The 22464-nt window shown below is 28.6% G+C and overlaps 5 protein-coding genes across 8 annotated transcripts in view; 2 read left to right on the top strand and 3 right to left on the bottom strand.

Annotated features, from left to right (window-relative positions):
* Nucleotides 1–22464, bottom strand: part of LOC114132681 (semaphorin-1A) — a 234473-nt gene that overhangs the window by 175039 nt on the left and 36970 nt on the right. The window lies entirely within an intron of this gene.
* LOC114124692 (TM2 domain-containing protein CG10795) lies at nucleotides 42–1221 on the top strand. Its single transcript, XM_027988035.2, has 3 exons — nucleotides 42–562; nucleotides 643–724; nucleotides 801–1221. Exons 1-3 carry the CDS (start codon nucleotides 349–351, stop codon nucleotides 1096–1098), a joined length of 594 nt encoding a protein of 197 aa, XP_027843836.2. The 5' UTR covers nucleotides 42–348; the 3' UTR covers nucleotides 1099–1221.
* On the bottom strand, nucleotides 1459–8477 carry LOC114124694 (KIF-binding protein). The gene is made up of 7 exons (XM_050202250.1): nucleotides 8311–8477; nucleotides 6519–7359; nucleotides 5749–5870; nucleotides 5394–5631; nucleotides 4701–4955; nucleotides 4473–4623; nucleotides 1459–3425 (listed from the first exon to the last, which is right to left on the bottom strand). Exons 2-7 carry the CDS (start codon nucleotides 7316–7318, stop codon nucleotides 3279–3281), a joined length of 1713 nt encoding a protein of 570 aa, XP_050058207.1. The 5' UTR covers nucleotides 7319–7359; nucleotides 8311–8477; the 3' UTR covers nucleotides 1459–3278.
* Nucleotides 11157–12387, top strand: LOC114124697 (NADH-cytochrome b5 reductase-like). The gene has a single exon (XM_027988039.2). The coding sequence runs from the start codon at nucleotides 11335–11337 to the stop codon at nucleotides 12253–12255; it is 921 nt and encodes a 306-aa protein (XP_027843840.2). The 5' UTR covers nucleotides 11157–11334; the 3' UTR covers nucleotides 12256–12387.
* LOC114124713 (serine/arginine repetitive matrix protein 1) lies at nucleotides 13660–20331 on the bottom strand. 3 transcript variants are annotated; one of them, XM_027988062.2, is made up of 8 exons: nucleotides 20107–20331; nucleotides 18711–18782; nucleotides 18535–18646; nucleotides 14876–15332; nucleotides 14656–14813; nucleotides 14408–14585; nucleotides 14095–14342; nucleotides 13660–14039 (listed from the first exon to the last, which is right to left on the bottom strand). In XM_027988062.2, exons 2-8 carry the CDS (start codon nucleotides 18772–18774, stop codon nucleotides 13823–13825), a joined length of 1434 nt encoding a protein of 477 aa, XP_027843863.2. In that variant the 5' UTR covers nucleotides 18775–18782; nucleotides 20107–20331; the 3' UTR covers nucleotides 13660–13822. The 3 variants fall into 3 exon arrangements, with proteins under 3 accessions (XP_027843863.2, XP_027843861.2, XP_027843862.2); XM_027988060.2 differs by lacking the exon at nucleotides 20107–20331 and adding an exon at nucleotides 18925–20100; XM_027988061.2 differs by lacking the exon at nucleotides 20107–20331 and adding an exon at nucleotides 18918–20100.

Genomic DNA, 22464 nt, shown 5'->3' on the forward strand with positions numbered 1-22464 from the left:
GGTCACACTGTAAAATATTATCAGTACAAATTGCACAATCAAAACTAAAAACAAACGTCAACTTTTAAAAAAAAATTACGATTTTGCTTTTTCATTTTTCTATAATTTTTAGTAGGTATTGCAGACTGCGGCTGGTTATACAGTGTCACAGAGTAACAATTAACAGTCGACATCGTTACAATATTAAATTTATTAACATTTACTTACTATAAAGTATTATAAAAGTAATTGTGATTAGGTTTAGAAATTATAATTATTTAAAAATAAAAATTATAACAACATAGCACTATTAGTGAATAAGTAATTGATAGTATTATTTTTTCGGAAACTGACGCCATCAATAATGCCATGAACCTAGCTTGCCCACTATTGATTGTTGTCCTACTGATATTTTGCGTGCGTTCAGCACAGCCATCTACAGGGCCTGGGAAAACGACAATCTATGAAACAGAATGTAAACATCTACGAATGGGCCAATTCATGTGCCCTGATGATGGGTATGAATTCATTGACCCAGAAACGCAGCAGTTGCGTGGATGTACCAAAGACAATGTTGCTCAAGGTTTTGAATAATTTAATCCGTTTGATATTGCTTTATGTCATAAAACTAAATTTTGTAATTATTGTTAATTTTTTTTTCAGTTCGGTGTAAAGCAAGTGATGGTATTGTCTGCTTAGAAACCAAAAACTCGACCTTTTGGAAAGAATTTCCATGTAAATGGACGTAAGTTTATATTGTATTATTATTTTGTATTTTAACTAATCATTTTACCTTAATTATCTTATAATTCGTATTACAGCAACGGTTACCATTATGACACAACACTGTTATTGTCCATATTTCTGGGCATGTTTGGTGTGGATCGTTTCTATCTAGGTTATCCAGCAATTGGTTTACTAAAACTATGCACGCTTGGGTTCATGTTCATTGGCCAGTTGGTCGATGTAGTACTTATTGCAACACAAATTGTTCGTCCGGCTGATGGATCACATTATATAATTCCCTATTATGGTCCTGGTATTAACTTTATACTCATGGATAATGAAACTTACAGACAACCACAAGATGATTGGTTTGTTGATCATAATGAACTTTAAAAAATAAGATAAAATGATAGGTACTATGTTTGGATTAAGTAAATTTACTATTATTATTTATTACCATGAAATGTTATGAAATGTATTAATTATTTTATATAATAAATTATATTTGCTATCTAATTTATTTCAAGTACTACCTTAAAAGAAAACTTAAAAAAAAAATGTATGAGCATAAATAGCATAGGTAATGTGTAAAATAATTCTATGATTCCAATCGTTAATATTCAATATTATTTTTTTCGAGTTTTTTCTTTTAAATAAGAATATCTATACAAAATATTTATAAAAGTAAAACATTTTCAATTTAATTTCTTTATTATAAAATCTAAAATGTATGTAGATAAAAAACAAGATAAATATGATGTTAAAAAAATGTTTTATTAAATATTCCAGTTAAATTATAGATTCATCTTAATACAATTATAAACATGTAGGACATAATAAATAATTAATTAAGTATTATAATTAACTTATTATTTTATCATTTACTATAGTCAACAAATAACAATATATAGTGGTAATAGGTATTGTTTTATATAATTTCAAATTTCAAAAGAACTAATTACATATACTCTGTCCAGCAAGAGAACGCCCGGATTCTGTGCATCCTCCCGCATCATGTTGCTATCAAAAATGAACAATCGTTCCCCTCTGTAAGGGTTTTGTTTTCAACTACACTGTAAAACCAGGTTTAGTAGGCCCGTGATGCATTATCTCGCTGGATAGAATATAGGTATCAGTTAGAATGGTCATAAAAACCAATAGATTCCTTAAAAAATAAAAGATAATATTATTAATCACATTTATATGAAATCTTAATAAATAAGTAAATTTAACTAATATTAATAATACCTTATAAAGTATTTTGAGGTCTCTATATTGTATTTTAGGCTTTAGAACAGAGCAATAATATTATCTAATATAGTTTTATATTATAACATAACTTATAGGAGATTTCATTAATACCTATCAAATTGTCTAGTTTTTTAAAAAATAATATTATTGATTAAAATGCACTTATTTAACTATTTTATAAATATGATTTAGTTTCTTCAATAATACTAGTCTATATAATTTTTCTTTGTAATACATTATAAAAAAAAACATTGAATCATAAATCATACTCATACAATTATTATAATAATTAATTTAGTATTATAACTATTAACACACACTAGAGCACTAAGCAAATAAATTTACTAACTAATAATACTTACAATATAAGTAAGTAGGTAGATACATAAGTTATGCATTATTCATAGGTACAAACATAAAAAATCTTAAAATTAATATTTAAATATTACAATTAATTTATTAATATTTTAGCATAAATTAAATGTTCCAAGTTTTTTTCAACAGCATAATATCTATTTGTATATTTCATTGAGGATGTAACATAAGCAATAACACAAGTAAAAAAAGTAAATCATGATAATAAATATAAAACAGTAAATAAGAGTTATGTCTACATGGCGTAACTATTGAGCAATTGGAGCCTAAAGGATGTAGCAATATAGCAGGTAGGTAGTACCTATCTGTATAATTTAATATATTATTACGTTTTTATTTGATATCATACTGACAGTATTTTAAAATTTAAATTAATCGGTATAATTTACAAACCAGAAGTCAAAAATAAATGTAATATATAATATATTACTAAAGTAATGATGTAAATTATTTTTAAGAAATTAAGACACTAGGTATGTAGTAAATATCTACTATTACCAAAGTATCAATATTTAAAAATTGTTAAATTTCTCACAGTACCCATCATATAGGTAAGTGGCAATTCATATAAAAAGGAACCTCCTAAAAATTTCAATCTATTGAGCTCAGCTTATAAAGCTACGCCACAGACCATATTAAAAAGCAAGATAATAAACAATATACATTTTTAAAATGGTAAAAATTGATTATAAGAAATATTATTGTAATGCATTGAAATTATTGTTCCTCAAATGGTTAAATAATTTCTCAATCTTAGCAAGAATTTAATAAATATTTATATTTGTATTAAATAAAAACTTAAATATTTTAAATATAAAATAACCAAACATATTTTTTAAAAATTACATAATATTGACTGTTTAAGAGTAGGGGAATGACATTTATATGTTGTATAAAAAAAAGATCTTACTATTATAGTCACTTGATTCATTATTTGGCTTAGAAAATTATACATAAAATTTTACTGGGCCGTGTGTCTTGAGCAGTTGATCTACCCTTGATGCATTCGACTCCAATAATTCTCTACAAGTATTCAACTCGACAGGAATCATGGATTCCAATCTAGGATCTCTATCGCAGTAATCCACAACAGTCTATAATGAGACATAAGTAACAGTTAATTATTGACTATTATTAGGTAGGTATTCAAAATATAGAATTGTGAATTAAAGGTAGCTCTACAAAAATAGCTATTTTTATTGTTAGGCTTTGAAGAATATATTTTAATAAACTAAGTAGTACCTACTAAACATAATTTAACAGTATAAAAATAGTATATGCATTGTAATATTAATAAATAATTATAATTTAGTTTCCACAATAAGACACTGATATTATTATATATTATAAAAATTCAAAAAAGCATGTGTATTGTATACAATTTCTAGATTGTTATTATACATACAAATATTTATTCAAATAAAAATAATCTTTTATTTTTATTTAGTTATTTATATCAGAAAAAGGAACATTTAATATTGAGAAAAATAACTTACAGTGGCCAGCTACAGCTTGCAGATAAAATTGTCCACATAAGCTTACAGGTGTTCCCCCAACTAACTACAAGGTATATTATTGTCATAGACTCGTTTAGTCGTTTATAATGGAGTTCATATAAGAAATATTAATAAATAAATTTAATATTTAAAAGCATTATCAAAGCAATTTACAATTTACTAGTGGTCTCGAGTTACACTGTCTATACCATAACTCTGTAAAGTTCTTTTTAGTTTTTTTTTTTTTTTTTGAAAAATTTGTAAATTTGATTTTTAAATATTAAAAAATATACCTAAATACATAATATCTATAGGTACTCAAAAATTGAACATGAATATTTTTTATTTTTTTAATGTTACACTTTTTTACTATTTTTATAAATTATATTGTTCAAATTTTAAATTATGTTACGGTACCTACCACCTATATTATTTTGCATAATAATTAATAATTAACTTTTTTTAATTAGAGTAGGTTTTTAAACATAATATCTATTACCTATGGGCTATGGGGTACCTATGACTATGAGTGATGAGGGCAAAACAACAAATTCGTATGGAAATTTAAAATAGATAGGTACTTAGATACAAATAATATATAACATTTTTAACTAAAAAATAGCATAAATAATAAAAAAGTTATACCTGGTAGTATTTTTTACACTGAAATAGAATCTCTAATTTAACATTCTTTTGATTCACAAGCTTTTTGTTATTACATCTAGCCATATGCAAATGAGCTAACAACACTGGTTTTACAAATGAATCACACACATATTCCGGTAACTTTTTTTGCCTAAAATCAATAAAAAAAAAAATTTAATGATACCTAATTAATCATTAAATTGCAACAACACCAAAAATTATACATACACATAAAACGATTCGACAAATTTTGAATAATATCTAATAGACGAGCTCGCGTATTGATTAATCTTCTTAATTGCGGAATCAGTGAGCACCAGTCTATTCTTGACGTGTTTCTCATACTTGATATCCAATATATCACTATACACTGTTCCCAATTCGTACCAGATGCGTCTGCAAACATTCATACAACTCTCCTCATTGAGTCTATTAGCGGTTACCTCTAAGTCCACGATTCCTTTTTTGAAAAGCTTCCCCATTCTATACATTTATAAAAACGCAATATTAGAAAAAACCAATGCACATATTCATATAATGTATGAATTATAAACCCAGGCGTGGGCTGGCTGGGATGCTACAGCATCCCTTGCCCTAAAATATATATAAGACCCTATATCGGTATAAATGTGCCTTAATTACTCCACACTTAAATTAAAATGAATGTGAATTTTGAAGGCGAAAGTTACAATAGCCAATAGGTACTCTAATAAAATTGTAGATAGATCTATTACCTATTTGTAAAAATAAAATATTAATAACAATCATAAAGAATACTAAGAATAATAATTTTTGTTATTTTCCCTTTAAATTACACAGCATCCCTTGCTCTTTTTTACCAGTCCGCGCCTGTATATACCTATGCATTATGCATAATATACAATAAACATAAATCATAATATAATTTATATAATTTTATACTTTTCTGGGTTGTCTTGAAAGTAAGACAATAATTTGTACGCGAGGCATGTGTCCATACATAGATCAGAATAGTAATTAGCAGTCTTTTCAAACGTATAGTACTTTTTAGTACGATTAAGATTTATCACTATGCTGTTAACCAACGATTGTGCATCTTCGAAATTATTCACGTAGTACCGTGTCATCCGTTCTTCGTGCGGCATGTTGAAATTCTTGAACAATAAATTACTAAAAATCTCTGAAAACAGTAAATACATGACATATATTATTACATAGTAGGTTATTATATTAAATATATAATATTATTCTTATATGATAAACAATAATCCCCTTAAAACTGCAAACTTATACGTACCAGGTGGTTCTCTGTGCGTTTTATTCTTCATCAATCTTGTTTTGGACTTCTTCAGTAATCTCAATCCGTATGTGGCCCAACAACGTGAAATATCTGCTGCGTATTGTTTATATGTTTCTGAACTGAAACGTTTTTTGTTATTATATTATTATAAGAATTATCTATCAAAGAACCTCATCGACTGTAAGTAGACATTTTTACTGTATTTGTTTAAGGGTTCAAACAAATAAAAGTAGGTGTTTAATATTTATGTATTATACATTTATACTATATTGGTCATTTGATAATTTAATTTATTAACTTAGTGACAACAAGAGTACAGTTGTTTCACATCATTAGTTGAATAGGGAATACAAGACAAGTGTCTAAAACTATATAAATGTTTTCTTTTCTCTTTAGTACCTATCCATCATTCTAATCTATCTAACCCATTTTATTTTTAATAATTAATATAACTATTTATCTTTTAAGGTACATACAAATAATTGTAAAAAAATTCTTTTAGTTTTTTCTTTAAACTGTATTTTAAAAATTAATTTAAATTGTCTACATTTTAAAATCAGAAGTAATACAGTGGATACCTATATAGTATATAGGTAAGTTAAAAATTTACCGAGTATCATATATGTTTATTTCCGATGGTAAATATTTAAATATTTTTAATTTTAATATTAAATATTAAATTTAAATTTAATAAACATAGTGAATCATCTTATTGTCATAACTATTAAGTACATATTTATATAATCAATGGTAATAGAAATACGTACTTGTATAGACTTTCGAATTGTTTAGGTATAATTTTCTCCATGTACATAGAGGCTGCCGCCAAATGATGTCTGGCCTGTTTGTAAGCATTCTGTTGGCAGAGCAAATTTGCAATTAGAGCAGAAGACAGGGCCCAATCTAGTGGGCTTTGTAGAAATAAATTGTTTTCCAGCTGAATCTTGAGTGTAAGATGTGTGGACATAAGCGCGTCGGTGATATTGCCACGGTTCCTATACACCTCGATGATATAAAATAACGTAAACAGTCTTGCGCACATCAGAGGATTCTTAGTCGTGTTTAAAGCGCGTTTTTTCGGACAATTCGGCAGCAGATTATTAGCAGTCGTGGCCGATCCCCGCCTTTCCTCGTTATACTCTTGGTGCACATGCTGTGCCTCCAGTAAGTACTGCAAAGCTGCTTCGTAATCTTCGTCATCCTTTATCTTGATGTAACCCAACATGTTGAGGGAGTTAATGACGCTTAGTACGTTGTCAGCTTCTGTTTCGTGATCTTTGACAGTGTCTTTGGCCTTGAGAAACATTGACTCTGCCATTGCTGTATTGTCTTCCGTATCATGGTACATTCGTCCTAACTGATAGCACACGGCCGCTAGACGGGATTTTAATTTTTTTACTTCAGGCCCGTTTGATGAATTGACCTGTAGCACAAGCATTTGATACATTTCTTCAAAAGTTTCTTTTAAATTTGGGTTGGATTCGTACGGCTGGAGAACTAAATTTGAAAGACCCAATAATTCGGAATTAGATGTATTACTGTAGCTATATGCATCCGCGTTAGCCATTTTGTCACAGTGAATTCCTAATGACCTTTTAGTTTTATGTTCTAAAAAAAAATTAAAATTATTTAATCAAACATCGATTCACAATGTATGGCCCATAATAATTATAATCCATAACTAAAAACGATTTCAAATTGGTTTTATGTTCTCTCTAAAATAGTCAAGTTTTAATTTAGTAATAAGTCTTTATTAGTGTAAACTGTAAAACATCGCAACGTTATGGGTAAACAAATGTCTAACGTTTACGGTAAACGACATCCTCTAGATTCCTAAAGTACGAATTTGAAATATTATTTTATCTAATAATTCTTCATAAAATTGCCTATCCATAACCCATTATCAAAATCATATTATATTAAAGAAATTTTCTTTAGTACTTAATAAAAATAAATCTATATAATTATTATGCGTTTCATTTATTATCGCATGATTTGTTAATTAAGTAAAACTCAATAATTGCTCCGATTAAGTCCTGCTTAATAGCATGTAACGTCAATGAAATCGGTTACAATGACGCAACTAGTAAAGGTGGAGTGTCCCTGCATCTCCTGCCCCCTTCCCTCTCATCTTCGAGCCGTATTTAAGTAATCGCATCAAGTGATAAATATTACTCAGTATCAAATATAAATAATTCTAAAAATTATATTTAACAATAATACAAAAAGTACAAAACAAATATATGTATACCTATGTATTATTAACCACCTTTAAGAAATATCTAGTCACTATAATACTAATAATAATCGAGTAGGAATATTCCACTACCATATGTGTGCTATACGCCTATACCTATGTGCACACACTTAAAAATTATTTATGAAACAATCTGCGAATTTATAAAGGTACTTTAATAACGGTATGCGATTGTAATTTTCAAATATTTTGTAATCGAATATTGTACGTTATAATTATATTATAATATTATATTCGTGTACATGCAGAACACGGTAATTACTATAAAAATATGAATAGTTACATAAAAACACATTACTTACCGAACGAGTGTCGAAGGCTGAGAATGAAAAGTAAACGTTATCTTGTTAGAAGGAACGGAAAATGAAAATCAGAGTTCCGATCGCTGCTAACACAGTATACTCAGTATAATAATACTATGGGGATGTGTGTGAGTGTGTAAATGAAAAATCAATATAGGGACTCGGTCGTCCCGGCTCCCGGGAAAACCTTAGGTAGATATACATCAATATCACGATGCAGGGAGAGTTGCCAACTTGTTTTACTGATCGTTTTCTTATGTCATAATAATATCTGTATACTTATATTTTATCGTATGTATATAACATACGCCGATTACTATTCCGACATGAAGTTAATTGTTACATGTCACTATTAAAACACAACATACACAGTTCAAATAATATCATTTAATTATATTGTTTTATTTTACAGATAACACATTCACACGATCTCTGAGCTCTGCCAAAAAATCTCATTTTGTTAACTTTATTTTCTTAAGAATTATTAAATCTATATAGCTATATTATTATTTGCTACATAATCGTTTTTAATCTAGTTTAAAAGTCTAATATAGTTTATATATGTAAATATATATACCTAAATATATATATATTAACATTTTTTTTTTATTAAATTAATATATATAAAATACAATCTGTCAACTAAAATAATAAGAAAATTATTTGAAGATACTTATAGGAATATAGCAAGAAAAAGGTTCGAATAATTAACTTGTAGAGAGAGCAGTTTACATACCTACTATAACAGTACCTCATTAATTATTAAAGTAGAATTATTATATGGCTTATAAAAATGTTAACAAACTATAATAATAAAAACAAAACCAAATCTTAATATAAAATACTTATAAATTACCATGATTGCAATGATTACTTTTATAATTTGCAGTATTGACTATTGTTTTATTAATTTTTGATATTTTTTTATGTACAGGACCTACTACAGGTAAACATATAAATAAGACAAATATTAATCTCAACGATAATGGATTTACGTCAAAGTTTGTTTATAAGCATTGGTTGAATCTATCTCTAGTTTTTTTTTCAAAACGTATCATAGTAAAAATTAAAATGTTTGACACTTTATTTTACGAATATAATGTAGATACGGCATATCTGTGAACACAAAACCTTATAGTTTTGAAACTCGCACAATGTCTCCCCTGTAAAATAAAAAATACACAAAATCGGCCAGCAACAGGTATCTTTATAGTCTCCATGTAGATTGTAAAAATATTAATTTTATAAACTTTTTTTCCGTTTATAAAAATATACCTATATCTTTCCTGTAAATATATGCAAACCTATAAAAAAAAATAGTCTTGATATTCGTATATAAAATTCTTTTGTCCCCAAAGTTGGAACTGTACTCTAGTGGTCTTCAACTTTTTGGTCTTTTGGATAAGCGACCCACTTTTTAGGCATATATCTTTCGAGATCTAAGCGGTTGAAGACCACTGTTGTAGGTACACCATACCAGTGGCGTTCTCAGGACTTTTCAATGAGGTGGGGAGGGGCTTTGAAAATTTTCTAAGATAAAAAAGTGCGGGGCTCTACCCCCCACATCCCCCGTAATCTTAATGTTTAGTGTAATTAAATATTAGTTATAACAATTATAAATGCCTACAAATAGACAATAGCATTCAAATAAGCGAAATATTTTGAAAATTAAGTCGTGTAAAGAAATGCCAATCAAAATAACTGATAAAATTTTCAAGTATCTACAACTTATACATTTTGAAAAATAACAAATATTTAAAATCGTTTGAGAATAAATCGTTATCGTTGCGCGATTTCGTAAAAATTTAAAATTCAAACGTTCATGAAATTTTTCCTACAATGATGATTCGAGTTTTCTCTGTAGCTATTTGAAGGAAAACTTATGGACAACTTAGTGTTAAATTTTTTAACCTTAGAAATGAACACAAAAAACTTAATGATTTTTCAACTATAAAATTACTTGCAAATGTTCGCGATTATGACATATATCATAAAATTTTAAACCATAAACGCTTATAAAAAAAAATTATGACTAACGATTTTTGATTTTTTTTTTAACTATAATAAGAAAAACTCATAAGGAAGCTTATATTAATAGTTCAAGTTTTTTTTTACCCCCAAAATTTTTTTATCGATACTTCAAAAAAAATTCTCAGAAAAATCGAAAATTTTAGTTGTTTCAGCTCAAAAAACTTCAAAATATTTTTAAAATTGTACTGTATATAGATTACACTAATATAAGGATTTGGTGAAAATTTCAAGTATTTACAATGATTAGTTTTTGAGTTACAACCATATGAAAAAACGATTTTTCAGAAAACTAATTTTGCGTAAAAATTCTAGTTTTTTCGTCACTTTTTTTTTTGTTTATCTAAATTTTTTTGATAACTGTTGGAAAATGTTTACTTTTGATCTCTATAATGTACCAAGGATATTCACTTTGCCATCGGAAACCACCGCCAAAGTTAAAATCAATACATACATCACTTCGTTCGGAATCTAAAAACTACGGCCAATGGCGGGTTCAAACCCCATGACCCCCCCCCCCCGTGTGAGTACGCCCCTGCTCCATACTAATGAATTTAAAAGGTATAGATAATCATAGATTATTATACGGGTAATAATAGTTATCTACATCTGTGTTGGCTTCTTAGTTCTTATTGAATGGCGGACGGTGACTTCAATCAATTCTATAGCTGGTATATCAGCTGTGGTGGTCTATAATAATAATAGCCGTCATAAAAGCTGCAGCTGCCGGTCTACGGAAGTTTCATTTGATTTTTTGATAGCGTGTTCAGTGATAACAGCAAGTAGATTAGAAATATTAAGAATGATAACATTGATAATGGAATATTGGGATTCTCGTTCAGTCGTTCAACGTTCGTTAATAATAATTAATGACTAAAAAAAAATACCGACGTCGACCACCGACCGTCAATTGCTCATGATCGTGTTCGTGTCTCGCGACCAGTTTTCAAAACTCCGCCGTCAGTATATTGTCATCCGCCGACCCCGCGACACTTCATGATGTACGACCCGCCGCCGGAACGTCCGTCCGAATCGGACTGCTGCGGTAACGGGTGCGCGGAATGCGTGTTCGACGTGTACGACCGCGAGTGCGCGCGGTGGCGACGTCGGCGCCGGACCGGCCGGGGCGACGGTCTGCGGCGGGACTTGCTGTCGGCCACCAAGTGCACGCCGTACAGGATCGTCTCGGCGCGGCCGCTCGGCCACGACGACGTACACGCGTACACGTTCGCGGCCACGCCGGCGGCCCGCGGCCGGCTGCCGATCGCGTACTCGCAGCACGTGCACGTCCGGCTGGCGGACGGCCTGGACCGGCCGTACACGCCGGTGGCCGTGGCCGACGACGGTTGTTCGTTCGACGTGCTCGTCAAGGCCCATCCCGGCGGACGGTTCACCGGCCGGCTGTTGGGCATGTCCGTGGACGACGTCGTCGGGGTCCGCGGGCCCTACGGCGGCGTGCGGTACGACGGATACGATTCGGTGGTGATGTTCGCCGGCGGTACCGGCGTGGCCGCCTTCGTGGGTCTGATGCGCAACGCGTTGGACGACGACAAGTGCGAGACGTTGCTGAGACTGCACTACTCGTGTAAGACTCTCGACGGGGTGCTGATGCGCAAGGAGTTGGCCGATTGCGCGGCCTATTGGAACTGTGCGGTCCATCTGTACCTGACCAGGGAACACGACTGGTCACAACGTTCGAAATCGTTTTGGTACAACGAAAACATAACCGAAGGAAGGATATCGCAAGACTGTGTGGCTAAAATAGTCGATAAACAACAGGACTTGAAAACGTTATGGCTCATTTGTGGAAATGATGAATTTAATCGATATGTGTTCGACTCGTTAGTCGATCACGATATTAAACGAGACGACATTCGACTATTAAATAATACTACAAAAGATTTTGAAGTATCGTGATATTGTATATAATTGGGTATTTCACTATGTCACTGACTATTTAAGGGTTTGAAAATTAACAATAGACTTCTCGAACAAATTGTTAAAATTTTGCAAATGTTATTTAAAAAAAGAAAAATAATTTTAATAGAATATGAATGATTTATTATAATATTTTTACCATCGGAGACAAAATAATAATTTAGTATACCATAAGTGGTAGATGCAATATTTTTCTATACTCACTAGTCACTCTACACAATTCTTTTAATTAAATATTATTTGTCTTATAGAAGGATTCAAACTATGATCCGAACATAAATACCTTTCAGTAGTAAATATTTATTAACTGGTTTAAATCTCTACAAGTCTACATGTGTACAAAAAAGTTGTTCAATATTAAAAATAACCAAAATCATTTATACAAAGGTCCATAAATAAATCTAAGTTTAAAACCATTTTACTGAATGTTTCATTAAAACGATTTGTAAAATAATAAAAACTGAATACAAATTAATACTCGTTACATAATCTTCTCATCTATAAATTGTTATAGTGATAGTTAACTCATATTTAATAAAAACTCACTAAATTATTTGATTTATCATATAAGTAATTCAAATTGACTGCAAGACATAATACAAATAACAGACAGTGCTGATATTTGATATTTTCATTAATCTTGATTAACTATAAACTACAATTGATTTTATAACTAATCTTTGTTTGTTTTTTATATCACATTATGCACCAATTGCACCATAACTTAAAATTTTCTTTTTTATGATAGGTACAAGTAAAACATGATATTTTTATTAATATAATATTTTATTTCAATAAATAAAACAGAATAATCAATGTGAACAAATTATATTTTTGGGAATTAAGAAACAAAAAATTAAATATCAAATATTATATTAGACATTATTTTATTTAACAACAACAGTAATTCAACTGGGTATTAGTTTTCACTAAAATTAAAAATATAATATAGAAAATATATATAATATATAAATATGTATACATACATATATATATATGTGTGTTTTAACTTAATAATTAATAAAATGTTTCCGGGTTTGACTCAAATATTTTGTTATACATGATAAACATAATATTATCTACTCATTAAATTTTTCGCACATTAACTTTTACATAACAATTTCACTTAATGTGTAATTTACATGGTTACAAATAAGTAATAACAATACTCAGATTAAATCTACTGTATAAAAGCTGCAATTTCGTCAAAAATGATAAGAAATTAATATACGTTATAATAACTCAATTTTGATTACCTACTAAATGATCTAGGTAAATATTTATAGTAAAAAACATTTATAAAGTTATAAGCATGCCATAAGGAAAGCTGCTTAATTCATAGGTTCGTTGGTATCAAATGTGATAAAGTCATATTTCAAGTCATTATTTTCAACAATTAATATATTTGTCTATGCACAGATCACAAATTATTATTGATAACTTTTAACTGTTAATAATTTTCAATTATTGTTATTACTATATTTCATTACACATCTTCGTCAGATTCTGTATATTGCTGATGACCACGCATGGAGCTTTTCTCGTGTCAGAATATAGGAGGTTCATCTCTATATCGTCTGTCTCTATACCTATCCAAATGAGCATCATACGCACGTTCTGCTTCTAACCAATCTTGGTATTTATACCACCATTCTTCCCACTTGACATAATCAGTTAATGTAAGATCGCCTAAATACCCTTGATCTTTATAATAAGCATAACGGCCTTTAACATCTTCAATAGATGTACCCTCAGGTAATGACCTAATAAAAATACATGATTAATTTTAGCAATTAAATTGGTTTTTCTAATATTTACCCTAAAGCTGGAGTAGGAAATGGATGAGGAGGTGAACCCATTTCAACTCTGAATTCATCACCAGCTGTTACACGAAGACTCCTTTGTGGTAACTCATGGGCACGACCCATTTGAGCCATCTTACTAAAACGTTCAGATAATGTTAATTGACCTCCAGAAGAAGAACTCATTGGCATATCTGAACCACCAACACTAGATTCTTCTTCAGACATAGATTCTACTTTTATTGTTGGTTGATGTAAAACAGCCTAAAAAGAAAAAACACTGGTAAAACTTTAAAATATAATTTAATATTAAAATAATTTATGTATACAGTTTCAATTTGTGAAGACTTTGATCTATGTGATTTTTTCTTTTTGTGCGATTTCACTTTTTTGATACGTTTAGTTTTAGTAGTTGCAGGCTCTGGAATTGGACCAGCCTTCGGTAATCCAGTAGTAGAACTTACTTCTACTACAGGTGTGTACCTTGGTACTGAAAATGATCTTGATCTAAAATTAAATTAAAATATTAATAGTTCAAAAAATTACAAAAGCAAATTTTTCAAAAAAAATTAATTACCTAGAACGTTCATGTATGGGAATAACAGGTCTAGACATTTTTGGAGATTTTGGCCTAGCTAATGGTTCTGGTGGTGGTTCACGTCTAGCAGCAGGTATTCTAGCTTCACATACTGAACAATGAGAATCTGAACATGAACTTACACTTGATGAACGTACCTAAAATATTAATTAATAATAGTCATAAAAATAGTTTTTCTTATAAAATTAAAAAAATATACCTCCTCAGCTGATGATGTTCGAATACGTTTAAGACCATGTTTTTTAGACACTCTTCTTTTAGGAGGTGGTGAAGTTATTCCTAATCTACGGCTGCGACCGAGTAAAGGAGATCTGCGTCTTCTACTTAAAGATCTAGACCGCCTTATACGTGAACCATTGGCTGTTGGTGACTCCGAGGTAGACCTACGTCTTCTTCTAGAATGTAAAGTTAAAGGAGACTTTCTAGTTCGATATGGTGAACGGCGTCTATTTAATGGAGATCCCCTTCTAAGTGATAATGATCGGCGTGATCTTCTTAAATCGGGAGACCGTGAAAGAGGTTTACGTCGCTTATGGGAAGGAGATCTACGAATAGATGTACGAGAACAACTAGAAGAAAAGCTACTAGATGAACGCCTACTGATTGACCTAGATCTTCGATCACTGTACAATTCTTTATAACCAGAATGTTTCCATCTATAAAATAAATATATACTTAAATAAGTTGTATGCATATATGTATATAAAATAATATATTTGCTAAATTAAACATTACATAGTATAGTATTTAATTAAAAAAAAGAGTGGTCAAGTGAGTAACCTTCTGCTGTATAGTAGGTCACTATTAAATTTGAATTCAAAGATAGATATCATTGTATGGATACATTTTTCAGTGGGTGGTGAAAAAAGTGGTTTATGTTTTAATGACCTGATACCCCAAAATTTAAGTTCAATTATAATTATTGTAAGCCAACGGTTCTTAACTTATGGTCCGTGGCAGCTTTAAAACTCTGTGACACAATATAATTATAAATGTTTAATTAATATGTTTTGTTATGTCTACTTATGTAATTATAATATAAAATATTTATTATGTTAACATGATGTAAAAAAAAGATATTAAAAAAAAAAATTGGTAAGGGGGTCCGTGGTATCAAAAAACTTTTCATCAGGGGTCTGTGATCTACAAAAGGTTAAAAACCACTGTTGTAAGCCAAACATATAGGAAATCTGATAATAAATTTTCAACTCTTAGCTGCTTATACAACAATTTTTATAAATTTTTACTATAAAATAATTTGCAAATATTTATGATTTTGACGAATTGCTGTCAATATTTGAACTTCAAATGCCAATAAAAAATTGTGCTTATATATTCTTATAATTTTTGAATCACTAACTTATGAGGAACTTTGTATTAAATTTTCAAGTATTTTGAATCGACTGAAATTTTTTTATCGATATTTATAAAAAAAAAAAACTAAACAAAAAAGAATATTTCAAATGCATAATATAAATAGCATTAAAATAAGCGAAATATTAAAAAAATTAAATGATGTAAAGAAAATGCCTAACTAAATAACTGGTGAAATTTTCAAGTATCTACGACTTATACTTTTAGAATAATAACAAATATTTAAAATTGTTTGAGGATAAATCGTTATTGTTACGCGATTTCGTAAAAATTTTAAATTCAAACACTCATACAATTTTGTCTATAATAACACTTGAATTTTTTAACCTTAAATATAAATACAAAAATTTTTATGTAACTTCAACTATATAAGTACTAGCAAATTTTCACAATTTAGACATATTTCGTAAACATTTGAACTTTAATCGCTTATAAAAAAAATTATGACTAACGATGTTTGATATTTTTTAACTACAATAAGAACAACTTATAAAAAACGTATTAAATTTTCAAGTTTTTTTGGGAACCCAATATTTTTTTATCAACACTTCAAAAAAAAATAAAAAATTTCAGTTGTCTATAAATAACTCAAAGAAAGCAAAAATATTTTGAAAATTTAGCAGTATAAAGACAACACTAGTATAAAAATTTGATGAAAATTTCAAGTATTTACAGTAATTCATTTTTGAGTTACAACCATATCAAAAAAATCGATTTTGTCGAAAACTATGTTTACGTAAAAACTCCAGTTTTTTTGTTAATTTTTTATAATTGTTCCTGATTGTCATGAAAACTGCTGGAAACTTCTTACTTTTGACCTCTATAATGCACTAAGGATATTCAATTTTCTACCGGAAACCACCCCTGAAGTTTTAAATTGAAACGTTATTTTGACAATGGTGTACACACACACGCAAAAAAAACACATTATTCTAAAATCAATACATTCAGCACTTTCAGAACCTAAAAGGAAACAAAATTAAAGATAAGTATTTTTTTTACAAATAAAGCATTTAATGAAGAGGTTAAAAAAACTCAATTCACTGGTTTTAAATTCTGAACGGAGTAATACATGTATTGATTCTACAGTATTATGTTTTATTTTTGTGTTTGTGTACACCATAACTTATCAAAATAAAGCTTCAATTTAAAACTTCAAGGGAGGTTTCCGGTGGCGAATTGAATATCCTAGGTGCATTATTATATAGATCAAATATAAGAAGTTTTACAATTTTTTATAACCGTTTTAATTTCAAATTTTTAAGAAATATGTCAAAATGGCGAAAATTTGCAAGCAATTTTATAGTTGAAAATTCATAAAATGTTTAGTATGTATATCTTAGGTTAAAAAATTCAAAACAAAGTTTTCCTTCAAATAGCTTTAGAGAAAACTCGAGCGTCATTATAGAAAAAATATTATGAGTATCTAATTTTTAAATTTGTATGAAACTGCGTAACGATAACGATTGATCCTTTAACCATTTTAAATATTAGTTATTATTCAAAAAGTATAAGTCGTATATTATACAAGAACATTTTATCAGTTATTTAGAATAGAATTTTTTTTAAATAATTTAATTTCAAAAATATTTCGCTTATTTAAACACTTAAATACTGTTATTTATATACTCGTAGGCATTTGAAATATTTGTTGTTTTTTTATTATAAATGTCGATGAATTTTTTTTGAATAAGTTTCAATTTTTTTTTTTTTATTAGCGTTTGAATTTTAAATATTGACAAAATTCGTCAAAATCATGAATGTTTGTAAATTATTTTGTAATTAAAATTTATAAAAAATGTTGTATAAGTAGCTAAGAATTGAATGTTTAATTTTAGATTTTCAATAACTTTGACTTATAATAATTATAAAAGAAGTTGACTGTTGACCAGATAAAATTTTTACGAAATCAAAAATGTACTTGTAAAACAATGATTTACTATCAAATAATTTTAGATTTTTGTTATAGTTCAAAACTAGTGTTAGAAATTTAAAACAAATTCCAGTTATTTAAATCAGTATTTTCTCTATATTATAATTTAATTTTGGGGTATTCAGGTCATAAACACATAAAACACCTTTTTCACTGCCCAGTGGAAAATAATATATCTTAGGCTGAAAATGATAACTATCATTGCATTCAAATTTAACACATCCATTATAGAGTCCTACTCTATGATCTAGATCCTCTTGATACCTACTGCACAGTAGAGTGTTACCCACTTGACTACCCTTTTTTTTAATACTTAGTGTAAAATTATCAAAAATTTGTTGTTGAGTATTAAATGTAGGTATCTATACTCGCTATTTCAGTCAAAAATATAATACTTATCAGTAGAACTTTATTAAGTATCTTGTCTACTAGATATATATGTATAGCATTATATTCTAAATATAAACTGAATATATAAATCTAACTACTAATATTCAAATTTAAAATTTAAATGTATAATTAATCTGACATCATAAAAAAAATTAGCATACCTGTTTGGATCTTTTTCTTCAGCTTCTAAGACTTTGTTAATCCAATATTGACTTTGATCTCTATCTTTTCGAGCTCTCTTAACAACATTTTCCAACTCTCTTCTTGGTGATTCTAGAATTAATAATAACACAATTGTCAAGTATTTAAATTTCAAAATCTTTGAATTTTAAAATACCTTTAGATCTGGCACGACTTGATGAAGCTCTTTTATCACTTCTATGCCTTTCATTTCTGGACATGTTCAATTCTATAAAACATTACATAATACCATATTATAAAACATTAAAAGCAATAAGTAAATGTTATTAATATATTACTACATGTAACACAACATGGCCATTAAATAATATGATTATATGTAATAGAACAATTTTTGACGTACTTCATACCATTAGTCGAGCTGTCAGAATTACTTGGATTCATATACGCCCAGATGATGAGTTGCGACTCATAAATGAAAACACCGAACGAAAGGAATTCAATGGATTTTGATATAATAGGATAATGTTTAGTACCTACTCAATTACTATTCTTTTTAATGGTTAAAAGCAATTTGAAAATAATTTGATACATACCTACTTTTAAATATGTAGAAAATATCGATTTAGGTTACATTTTATCATTTATGATATATAATAAGTACTTTTGATAAACTATCAATATTTTAACTATTTCAGTTCAACAAAAACAATAATTTGATACCAACAACACAGCATTAAGCGTAAAAATATTTTCATAATTTTTAGTAATAAATTCAAGCTATAGGTGTTTAACATGAAAAATATAAATTGATTTTATAAATATGAATATTTTCTTAAAAGCTGTTATAGAACATTGAATTTATGGTTAAACAAAGAATCGTATAAATTATTCAAAATGATAGGGTACTAGGCATATCTACTAAATTACAGTTGGACATCTTAGAGCAGTAAGAATACCTATATAGGTAGGTAACAGATAATTACACAAATCTCTGCATAAGATTAAAAATATTCAATTTCATTATGTTTATAACATTGAGTTAGGGTGACTAATCATGAAATGTTAAAAAAAAAAGCAAATAGATAGGTAATGAATACATTTTAAGATATATTGGTTGGATAAAAATTAGCAAAACGGTTTGCTTAAGCTTAAATATATGCAGTACTAGCAGCATTTCATATGTAAATGAGTTTTGCAAAGAACTTTGAGTAAAATCATTGAACACGTCGAACATAATACGAATGAGAATTAATAAGAAGCTACCCGTACGCTTCGGCAAGCGAAATATCCACTAAATTCGCGACGACCGAACGGCAAACGGATTTTAATTCGACGAACGGCCCCCGGCAATACGCGCCGGTCGGAGGCACAGTGTAATAGCGTCGCGCAATCATTATACAATAATCGGACGGAAACGGCTCGCGATCAGCTCGACGGATCGGATGACTTAACATTCTACGTGCACGTTCTTAACAAAGTACGTGTTTTTTTAATATTATTATTAATTACAATAACATTAGAACTTAGATCATGAAAAATTAAAAATAAAAATCATTTCAGCCATTCCAGATTGCCAACAAAATACATACTTATTGAACCAACGAACGTGTCACTTTTTTACTTTTAATATTACGAATTTAGTTTTTCACACACAACACCAAACAGATGAGAACACCAATCGAACTCGAAAAACGCATTCACAATCCCGTTGGAATGTGATTGATGTATAACCGACCGAGCTTTTTTTCACATTAAAAGCGTCTTCAAAACGATAATGATTTACATAACAGTAACAGGCAGCAGCTACATAAAAAAAAAAAACACAAACCCAGCAATTATTAATAAAAAAAAATAAAAACATCGACCCTAGTAGTACAGGCTGTCTCAAACGAGAGCAACAGACTTTACAGTGTTGCCACCGCCGACTATAATCAGCTGCTGAAAACTAATATTTAAATATTGTACCTACTACTATTATAATAATACCTATAACACTCGTACATGATCTAACAATAGAACACGACAGTGATTTTTATTTTAACTATAATAAATTATTCTTGTGAATCGGCTGAAACGAAGTTCATAGTATATTATACTATTCTTTATTTATAAACGGACAAATGGTTGTACATTGAAACTAACAATACTGTCGACCGTGTACCTATACTTAATTACTACTGTAATAGTGACGTAGCTTTGGTTTCAAGACGAAAATGTAAGTAGTAAGTAAAATAAATTAGTATAATAGGTATTGAAAATTTGTTACCTACTATAATATTTAGTCTACGACATATAATTGGTAAAAAAAAAAATCAGCTAGCTTCCAAGTCATTAAATGTTTATCAATATTATCAGAAAAACTAATAATGATTTCATACTAAATTTAATCATTACGATTTTTTTATAGACTGTCTAACGGCTGAACGAGTGGCTCTATCGTATCAGAAAGTTTCTGACAGAAACTATACGCAAACTTTAATAATAATAAAATTATAAAACTGAGAAAAAAAGAATTCAAAATAACAAAATGCAAAATGGACATAATGTGGAAAATCAGTTGTAATTAGTAAGAATTAAATATATTCCTAATACTGTTTCAAATATATTAATATTATTGGATTTTGGACATTTTTGGTGAAAATCGTCTGGTTATTTTGATCTTTGGGGACTCGCAGTGATACAGTAAAAATAAATGGACAATAAACATGTAGCTAAATTGTCTATACAATTCGCCGTGTTGTCGCTGAAGTGTGTAATTTTATTATTTTGTTATTAAAATGCTTTAAAGAGTTAAATTAATAATTTTATTTTAGTATTTTAAATTATAAGTCAAAGCCGACTGTACTATCTTAAAAGTTTGTCATTATTTTGTAAGTATTATTTATATATATACATAATGTTAGACATTATATATTTTATGATTAATGTTTGCATTGGTTATGTACGTAAATGAAACGTAATACATAGAAATACATGTCTTTATTTAAATCTTTATAGAACTGCATTCAGTGTGTTTAATTGTTATTAATAATTTAAATTAATATAATACAATGATTATATAATATTGAAAAAAGTATGCTAAAGAAAATTGCAAATAAAATGTATGTAGGTATGCTTTGATATTTCGTAGTTGTTGGTAGGAAAGTTGGATCAAGTTAATACTTTGGGGAGCCAAAAGTAATAATATCTAGTAAGTACTAAGTACTTTTAAAAATATTCAGAGTAAAGAAAAAAACAATCACAAAATATAGGAGTACACAAAACAATTTTTTTTTGATGTAATATTCAAAAATTAATAACCGTAGTGACTTAAATATTCATAAAATATTTATATTAGCATTCTAGCTCCTTATCAAATTTACATTTGTACTTATTATGCGTCACTTTAAAACTTAACAAAAAGTTCTTTATTATAAATTATTCTTATGATAATTTAATAACTTCATCTAAATTCATCAAGAAAAAAAAATAAATATAAAACACGATATGACCGCTTGGTGTATTTTGTTTAAGTGTACCTCAATTCACAAAAAAATCAGCTTTCGTGTATCTCGTTTTGTATACTGCAAATCATATTTGTAAGAATAAATTATACATACGGTGTTTAGTGAATTACTATTTATAATACACCGAAAATAACAAATAACTTTTTTTTTTGTAAATTGGTTTAGGATAATCTTACTTTTGCATAGACTTAACTTTATTTTACTTTTTTATACTAATTATTACTTATATGCATATTTCAATATTTGTATACAAATAAATAAATGCTGGTCGGTTATTTAACCATGTTCGCTCCATGTGTATGTTTATAAATTATACATTATTTATTTAGTTTCTAGTTTTTAAAATTTTCAAAAAAGAAAAAAATTGTAATTTATAAGTAACTGCAGCATGAAAATGGTATAAAAAAATTATCTTGTATTTCTAATACTTAGAATTGTGTC

The sequence above is a fragment of the Aphis gossypii genome, chromosome 2 (assembly GCF_020184175.1).
Source record: "Aphis gossypii isolate Hap1 chromosome 2, ASM2018417v2, whole genome shotgun sequence".
Classification (NCBI taxonomy): Eukaryota; Metazoa; Arthropoda; class Insecta; order Hemiptera; family Aphididae; genus Aphis; species Aphis gossypii.